We start from the raw sequence: 9,649 nt of genomic DNA, 5'->3' as shown, positions 1-9,649 counted from the left end.
TTTTACTCACAAAAATATGAGTTAAACAAATATATTATATTTTTTAAATTATAATGAAAAGTGGAACCTGCCAAGGTTGAAAGTACGTAGGACTGAACCTTCCTAAAAGTTTTCAAAACAAAAGACACGCCTTTAGAAATTATTACGGAATTTTTTTACTCTTGTTGCAAAACCTGATGTTGATCCGAAGTAGCGATGTCGAGACCGAGCGTGCATCTGGTTCTTCGTGGCTTTATGGGGATGTCGCTCGGCCCCACGGTGGGCGCCAAAATGTTAAGTAAAATATCCTCCGCAGGAAAAATATTAAATATTTTAAATATTTTATTTAACGCATATTTTTGTGAGTAAAAATATTAAATATTTTATTTAACGCATATTTTTGTGAGTAAAAATATCTTGCATAGGAAAAAGTTCTAAAAAGAACTCATATCGCTCGTCGCTCGGCCTAGAAAAAAGTTTTAGATAAAGAACTCCTATCAGTCGTCGCTCGGCTCAGAGAAAAAGTTCTGGAAAAGGAACTCCTATCAACGTAGGAAAGGGTTCTCGGGCTCCTAAGCTCAAAAAAGAATCCCTATCGTTCGTCGCTCAACGTGGGAAAAGGCTTTCGGGCTATTAAGCTCAAAAGGGAGTCCCCACCGATCATTGCCCAACGTAGGAAAATGCTCTCGGACTATTATGCTCAAAAGGGAGTCCCTACCGTTCGTTGCTCAACGTGGGAAAATGATCTCAAGCTATTAAGCTCAAAAGGGAGTCCCCACCGATCATTGCCCAATGTAGGAAAAGGCTATCGGGCTATTATGCTCAAAAGATAGTCCCTACCGTTCGTTGCTCAACGTGGGAAAAGGCTCTCGGGCTATTAAGCTCAAAAGGGAGTCCCCACCGATCATTGCCAAACATAGGAAAAGGCTCTCGGGCTATTATGCTCAAAAGGGAGTCCCTACCGTTTGTTGCTCAACATGGGAAAAAGCTCTCGGGTTATTAAGCTCAAAAGGGAGTCCCCACCAATCATTGCCCAACGTAGGAAAAGGTTCTCGGGCTCTTAAGCTCAAAAGGGAATCCATACCGCTCGTCGCTTAGTGTAGGAAAAGGTTCTCGAGCTCTTAAGCTCAAAAGAGAATCCTTACCGCTCGTCGCTCAATGTAGGAAAAGGTTCTCAAGCTCTTACGCTCAAAAGGGAATCCCTACAGCTATGGCTAAAGAAAAAAGTTCAAAAAAGAACTTCTATCAGTCAACTACTCAACAAGTCGAGTCCTTTCCCGCTTGGACCACCTACGTTCAGCTTTATCAAAAAGGAATGAAGACTTAAAACGCATCGAAAATAGACTCAGTAAATATAACGTGAGCGACCTCTTTTAAAGCTCATAATAATCCCTACGCACCTCTTTTAATAAAGAGCTTGCTTGGGCTTGGGGGACTTATGTATTATATGAAATATACCGATAGGAATTAATGGTCATTTTATGGACAGTTAACAGGTATTAATAGGTCAGATTGTCTTACGCTTTACGAATATACGGTATTGATTATTGGGTTTGATTGTCTAAAAACATATTTCACTAATGATTAATCAATGGGCTTGCCTGCCACATGTCGTATAAATATACAATTGATGTACAGGTAAAGACATCTTTTTCTATTATAATAAAATATAGACATCTTTATGAAACATATCTGACTTGAGCGTCAGAGTGTCTTCTGCAGGTCAATCACCCATCGGAGTGGATTGCGTTGTCGGAAAACATTAAACGATCAAAAGAGAGCATAGCAAAGAAGGACGACCGACCCTCATATCAATTTAACCGAAACAGATATAAAAACATATAATGTTTTATTTAACTAATACACTTTTAATCTAATTAATATTTAGACGTTTATGGGTTAAAAATGATTTTAAATTTGTTATTTATAAAATTTTCTTTACATACATTTTTTATTTCAAAATATCTTATCTAATATTATTAAAGTTAGATCGAATAGAACAATTTAACTGAAAATCAAACTTAATCAATTTACTAACAAGTTGTCAATTTGAGATTTATAATAGTCTCATTAAAGTTTAAGAAAATTTTATAAAAAAATATAATTAGAAGAAATAAAACGTCACTCTGAAAGTAGCCCGCAATCACATTATGAAATCCTGGCAACTCAACTCAACTCAAACGTTGAAAACACACTCATTTCAAATTCAATTGTAAACTTTGGATTACAAATTCTTCTAACTAGGTATAGCTTTAAGAATTACATGGGTATCATAAAATTATACCAATTTCAGTTTTTGAATATTCTTAAGTTATTTACTAATTTTAAAAACAAATTAACAAGAAAACGGGATATAAAATAAAAATAATAATTTACATCGCTAAATATATATTTAACACACACACACACATAATGTAAACAATTCATTTGCTATATTATTGTAATTTCTAATAATATCTTTATTTAATGTTAGTTAAAATGGTAATCAATTAATAAAATTATAATAGTAAAAGTAAGAATAAAATAGAAAAATGATTTTTGTACAGTGGTTATAGAGTATATTAATCATTGCCGAAGACTTGGGAAGAGGGCAATTTTAAATTTTCATTTGGTAAGTACAAACTATATAAACATCAATACTTCATTATTAGAATAGCTAGCTTAGAAGATTCCCAATGCATGATATAAAACTATTTTCATACCACTCCAATCAGTAATCACATAATTTGGACAGCAAGAAAGGAAAAAAGATAAATATATCATCTACATAGAAAGATGACCTACACTCACTGAACAATATCTATGTATCATCAGACGAGACATCGCTTATTATTAACCTATAACACTTATGATTATATAATTAATCAACAAAACTTATGTCAGTTGAACAAATCTTGAAAGTGTTGAGAGATGCTTAAAATCCTATCACAGAAGCATCAATTGAAGTTCACTCACCAACCACGCTTCTTCAGAAAATCTTTAGTTCTCTTCCTCATGCGGGTGAAGACAATAACTACACAAGCCAAGATCCATGGAGGGAAGTTCACACCAGAGAAATTCAATTTCTTCAACCAATCCGGAGTATCCCTCGAAACTAGTGTTATCATAAAGATTATTAAAGCAACCCCAACCAAGATCCTTGTCACTGGTTTAATTAGTGAGTCCTGCAAAAGAGAACTTTCAGCCAACGAAAATATTACATGAATTACATACATGATTTTATTAGGATGATATGAACTTCGTATCATAGACAGATATTTCACATGATAATGAAGGTTTGAGGCATTTCAATTTTAAAAAAAAAAATTGTAGAGTATCTACATCACTCGAGCAAAGGAGTGATTCAATCCTGAATTTTAAGGCATAATCTCCATTCACCCAGTCCAACTCCTGGCCTGCCAAGTCCACCTACAACTCAGGTAACACCCGATATACGTGTGAAGGAGATTATGTCTTAAGATCTAGGGATTGAATCACTTCCTAGTTCTATGATAGGAGAATTAATAAGAACCCTCCAACTACTGTGTATGTTTATGTTACAAGGAAGAGGAGTACAACAGGGAGTCAAAACCCTGTGAATTACAAACAGAACAAATAATGGAGGTTCTGTTAGTTAGGAGAACAGAATATAAATAGGTGAGGTAGTTCGAGGGAGAGGCATCGGATTGGTCAGGTTGTATTGGGAAGGTCCCGAATACTCGAATTACATGGAGGATTCTTTAATTTTTTTCGACAGAAGATTATTTTCTTACCCCTGAACCAGTTTGCATCATGTTTGCTAACCTGACTAACCAAGCCAAGCAGATTGAACATACAAATCCAAACGTAAGATACATATTGGCCGACCATAAGAACAAAATAGTCCCCCATTTATGCCAACCGTGAGTTGGGTAGGGTATGTTGCACAATCCAGGAATCAAACACCGTATAAATACCAAATAAACTTCACAGAATTTGCATGATTTCAGCTCTCTAAACATTATTATTCTTAGACTGCCACTAACATAGTGTTGGAGTGTCTTGTATCCAGATTGCCCATCATGGATTTCAACCATTGGATACTCCAGCATCATAGAGCTGGTGGTGAACCACTCCCAAATACAGAACATAAGTATCCCATAGCAGGTGTGTTAGGATAACAGGTGCTTATGAAAACTTCAAATGAATTCAAGCCAATCACACAACATCCTAGTGTACGATGAGCACCTCTAAACAGCCTTGCATTCTTGATCCCTCCCAAATCTGAAAAACAAAAAGGACTGGGAAAAGCCAAAAGCTTTCCCTTTCTATTTTCTATTAAATATATTTTACTTGACACTTGTTTGTTCGTTTTCTCCTGTTAAGAATTTTTTTAACATGGGCATTTAATTCCATTTGCTCCACCAAATCCTCTAGACAACCAGATTATATGAAGCAAATATAAATGCTTCTCTAATCAAATTCAAACAAGCAGAGCATACAAGAAACATTTTTTCACCATGACCTCTCAAAATATATAATTTTCAACCCTAGATTAATACAGTTAGCATTCATGGCTAACATATATGCATTAATGCTCCTTGGGCCTCTGCTACGGTCTGTGAAATACATCAATCATTACAATGCTTCAACATACTTATCTATACTCCAATACATGAAATCAAGCACTATATCGATCAACTAGGCTGGGTACTCTCATCCATGACAGTCATATAGGCAAAAACACTTCAGACTGTTGTTAGATAGTGAAAATGCGGAAGGGAGACCATTCAGATATTCAGTTTGAGTTAGGATGTTGAGGCTACAATCAGAAAAGAATAAGAAAGTAAATAATAAGTCATGTGATTGATCATTCCAGGTTAGCATGATAAGAACAAATTTGAGTTCTTATAACTCAGTCACAAGAAAACTTAATTTTCTTTCAGAAGTCATATATATTCCAACTACTTATAAAAATGTTCATTCTCTATATCATATCATTCGACAACAATGTTCATATTTAACTCAACATAATTGACATTTCTTCTCAATGCTAGTCTTCCTTTCCCAAATACTGGTAAAAATGTAGCTTACATGACTAACAATTACAAATTATTTACAAGGCAACCTAATTCGAGTCACATTTTCATCAAAGATTTATTCACATGTTAGTTTTCCTTTCAAAAGTATCTATATCAACAGCGTTTTTGGTTAATTTTCATTTCAAAGTATTATTACGTTTAGGACAATTAAATAATTCGCTTACATGACTAAAAATTATAAATAATTTACAGCACAACTTCCTCCGATTTTGCAGTCAGTCATATATTCAACCACGTGTTAGTTTTCCCTTCAAGTATTCATTTTAACATTGTTTAGGAATAAGGCATCTAAAAACAAAACAAATGAACATAATAACTAAAATAAATTCTACTTTTTAAAATTACATAGACTAAAATATTTCATTCAAATTTGAACTACCAAACACACATCTAGCTCAAATCAAAGAGTCTAAAAGCATACTAAAACCTTTAAGACAAAAAACATACCTTAGGTTCTCCATCAAGATGTACAACAGCCCCATCCCTATACGTCAACATGGACCTCCCATTCCTGGGATGAAACCGGACCGGAACCCCGCGCCCTCCGGCATGGGGATTGAATGCGAAGACCGACTTCAATCCGTGCGTCTCGAGAATGTCCCGGACCTCGATCTGGTCCTGCTCCCACCCGCCCAGTGGCGACTTGAACACCGCGATGGGGCCCCTGCCCTGCCGGTAGAGGTGGATCTCCACCTCGGGGACCTTCGTCCGCACGTGCTTCGCCCGCTCGCTCGTGCGGGAAGTCACCTCCTCCGGTGTCGCCTCCACCTCCTCGATTTCTCCCACCAGGAGGGGCGTCTTGAGGTCGCCGTCCATGATCGGTGCGGTTGCCGGCCAAGACGAGGACGCGGAGTGTGGATCTGGAGGAAGAAGATAGGGTTGTTGTTTGATGTTTGGTGGAATTATATATATTTTGTTCGTTGCGGGGCTGAAGTTTTGTTGGATTGTTGATGGAAGATTTGAGAAGAGGAATCAGAAACTTCAGAAAAGTGTTACTTATCTCTCAGTATTGGTTTTGTTTAATCATGTTTTACTGTTGATAATATCAGATTTAATATCTTCTAAATAATCTTTTCACTCTTTTACATATTCTTTTAAAATTATTTTTTATTGAATAAATAAAATGTTCCTAATGTAGTTTCACTCTTTCATTTTTTTTTTCAAATAAAATCCTACGTGTGTGTATATATATATATATATATATATATATATATATATATATATATATATATTAATTTTACCTGGACATCAATTTTATATTTGGAAAATGATACTTGAACAATTTCATTTGACAATATTTAGACACGGGACATGTGTCTAAATGTGAGCGGTCCATGTTTTTAATGAAAAAGCTGCCGAAATCTGACGTGGCAAGGGGCGGGCAGGGTTAGAAGTTGCGTTTGAAATTTGAAATTCATTTCGAACATTGTAGAGAGAGAAGCGGCGCGAACATTCAAAGGGAGGCTGTGACCTAGAGAGAGAGGTCGAGAGTTGGAGAAAGGGGGTTCGAGCGAGAGAGAGACGGAGTGCTTCCCGGAGTGCCGGCGGACAACGTTGAAGGCCGTGTCGGAGATATTCAACCCGTCCAGCCGGTTCCGTTTCACGGCCGCTGCAGCTCCAACGTCGACCACTCGAAGCGAACACGACATCGTGTTCCGTCCGTTCCGGCCCAGCGACTTAGGGGCGCGTTCAAGGTGTCGCTTCGTCCCAACTGCTTCCGTCCCTGTCCCAGAGTGCCGTCGGAGTGCCGCCGGAGCATCGTCGGAGTGTCGTCGGAGTGTGGACTGTTCGGTGGACCAAAAAGAGGGGTTTTTCGGGTTGTCAGTCCCACCCACACCTTAGGCAATCGTCTCTGTTCCAACCGCCACACGTCGTCTTCACTCAAGGTTGGTTTTTTTTTTTGTTTTTTCAGTGGAATGAATGTTTAATACATGGATGATGTTGTTTGTGGATGGATTTGGTTATGTATGATACGTCTCCCAAGTGGATTTTGTTGTGTTACTGATTTGTATACATGTTCTTTGGTTAATCTTACATTGTTGCTGTAATTTTGTTGGATTGGTAGTCATGGACCTAGTTGGCCTTGCTGTGAAAAAACTTCAACCCAATTACCCACTTCATTCGGCTTTGGTAGCAGTTATGTTGGTGAACCAAGGGTCCTAGAGAATGTATTTTTATGCGAGACGAATTTGTTAATAAAATGTTAAGAAATTGTTCCCAAATTACTTAGAAGTAGCTGAAATGAGGGAAAACAAACAAGCCACCCCAAAATGAGAGTGATGGACGTAGTTGGCCTTGGTGTGCAAAAACTGGAACCCAGGTACCCACTTATTTTGCCTAAGGTACCAGTTTTGTTCCTGTACCATGAGTGTTAGAAAATGTAGTTTTATGTGGCACAAATGTGTTAATAAAATGTTAAGTAATTGTTCCCAGATTACTTAGAAGTAGATGAAATGAGGGAAAATAAACAAGCCACCCCAAAAGTAGTGTGGTGGTCGTAGTTGGCGTCGTTGTGGTAAAAGTTGAACCCAGGTACCCAGTTAATTTGCCTTACGTACCAGTTCTGTTCCTGTAGCAGGAGTCTGACAAAATGTATTTTTATGTGGCACGAATTATATGAATTAATAAATGACTATTATTTTTTTGTTCTCTTTCTGGTTGTGTTTTAACAAATGCTGACAATGTTTGTTATCATTTCCAATTTGTTGTTTTACTTGATTGTGTTGGTGTAATGTAATTTAACTTTTTGTGTTGGTGTAGTGTGATGGAGGAAGAACTTGGTGAACAAAGTAAAGGAACTGATAGAAGGAAGAAGGTACGTAGGATTGTATTTGATTTCCATACATTTGTTGTTTGACTGTATTTAATTAGTAAGCATGACTTCGTATGCAGTTAGTGTTCAGACACTACTGCAAAACCAAGATGATAGGTGTTTTGAACGAGTGGATTGAAGCTTTAATATAATATATGCATGATGTTGTTTGTGGATGATTTTGGTTATGTATGATCCGTTGTCTGTAAGCTATAATAATATGACTTGTTGGATAAATTAAATGTGTGGTGATTGATACTATGGACACGAGAACATAAACATTATTCCTTTGACGATACTGAAAATGTTTACGGAAAAAGTGGGAAAATTTATGGAATAAATTTCACTTTTTGTGCTTTACCCGTAATCTAGATATTTGATAAGTTATTAGATGAAATAAATGTGGTGGGATGACTTGGGATTTTAGAAGGTCCTTTGATATAATTAATGATACTGTGTGTGTGGTTGTCCATTTCATGTTTATCCTTTACAATTTGACATATAATTGAATTCTATTGCATTTTGTTGTGTTCATGATTTTTATAGATGTTGTTTGGTTAATCTTACATTGTTGTTGTAATTTTGTTGGATTGGTAGTATGTTGCATTTGAATGACTACTGTAACTACTTCCAGTCTAATATCATCGGATTTCATGACATTGTTAATGTCGAATTTGTTAGTGCAATTACATTTCATTTAATTAATTTGGACAATATGTTTATAGTTATTCGTACTTTATGATGTGATATTTTATTTGTTGTAGTTGTTTGTCCCAATTATCCATGACCGGCATTGGTGGTGCTACGCTGTGAAGATTCCATCACTGCAAATGTTTGCACTGGACTCTTTTGGGCACAAAAGAAAAGAACGACAAAAGATTGGCAATGTCATTGTATGTGTAGTAATTGATGTTTACTTTGTAATTACAAATTTATAATGGGAGAAGACATTGTGCTTTCTATGCCACGAATTTGTTAATAAATTCCTAAATAAGTGTTTCCAAATTACTCAGAAATTGAAGAAATGAGGGAGAAGACATTAGGCACCCCAAAATGAGTGTGGTGTACCAAGTTGACCTTTATGTGCAAAAAGTTATACCCAAGTACCCACTTAATTAGCCTTTGATACCAGTTCTGGTCCTGCACCTGGAGCGTTACCCATTGTGCTTTCTGTGCCAGGAATTTGTTAATAAATTCCAAATAAGTGTTTCCAAATGACTTCTCACCAAATACTTATACACACCTTTAACCTATGCACTGTGGGAATAAACTTCTTTTTTGGGGTATGTATGTTGTTCAATATTATGTGTCCTTTCATTCAAATAAATAACATAAATTTATAACTTGGTTACATTTTTTTTTTCATGAATATGGTACAATTAAATATAGTTTACATATAGTTTATTATTATAATATAATAATTTTAATATTTACCAATTACTGCTTATGGTAATAATTACTATCCACGTAATGTTATTGACAAATGTGGCCATTTAATTTCTCATTGTTATTTCATTCAAAGCACCGTTTCACAATTTATTCAAACGTTACATTATAAATTATTTTTATTACTGATCAATGCTAATTAATTTCGCCATCAATCGTTACATCCAATAATGTGAATGATATAAATTACTAGATTACTATTAATTTTTTGTTCTCTTTTGCTTGTGTATTAATAAATGTTGACAATGTATGTTATCATTTCCACCAAGAGAGTAGGGAATCTTTCATTTATGATTATACCAATTATCCCGATACCTCATTGTTTGCGGTGAAGTTGACAAAATCACAATCA

The 9,649-nt window shown here is 35.9% G+C and overlaps 1 protein-coding gene across 1 annotated transcript; it reads right to left on the bottom strand.

The window, feature by feature from the left end:
• Window positions 1–2,655: 2,655 nt before the first annotated feature.
• Window positions 2,656–6,028, bottom strand: LOC108343829 (uncharacterized). Its single transcript, XM_017582226.2, has 2 exons — window positions 5,487–6,028; window positions 2,656–3,143 (listed from the first exon to the last, which is right to left on the bottom strand). The coding sequence occupies exons 1-2, from the start codon at window positions 5,853–5,855 to the stop codon at window positions 2,931–2,933; spliced, it is 582 nt and encodes a 193-aa protein (XP_017437715.1). The 5' UTR covers window positions 5,856–6,028; the 3' UTR covers window positions 2,656–2,930.
• Between the last annotated feature and the right edge of the window lie 3,621 nt (window positions 6,029–9,649).

Source organism: Vigna angularis, chromosome 8 (assembly GCF_016808095.1).
Source record: "Vigna angularis cultivar LongXiaoDou No.4 chromosome 8, ASM1680809v1, whole genome shotgun sequence".
Lineage (NCBI taxonomy): Eukaryota > Viridiplantae > Streptophyta > Magnoliopsida > Fabales > Fabaceae > Vigna > Vigna angularis.
Note: the sequence above shows the minus strand (reverse complement) of the source record. Positions and strands in the feature narration are given on the sequence as shown.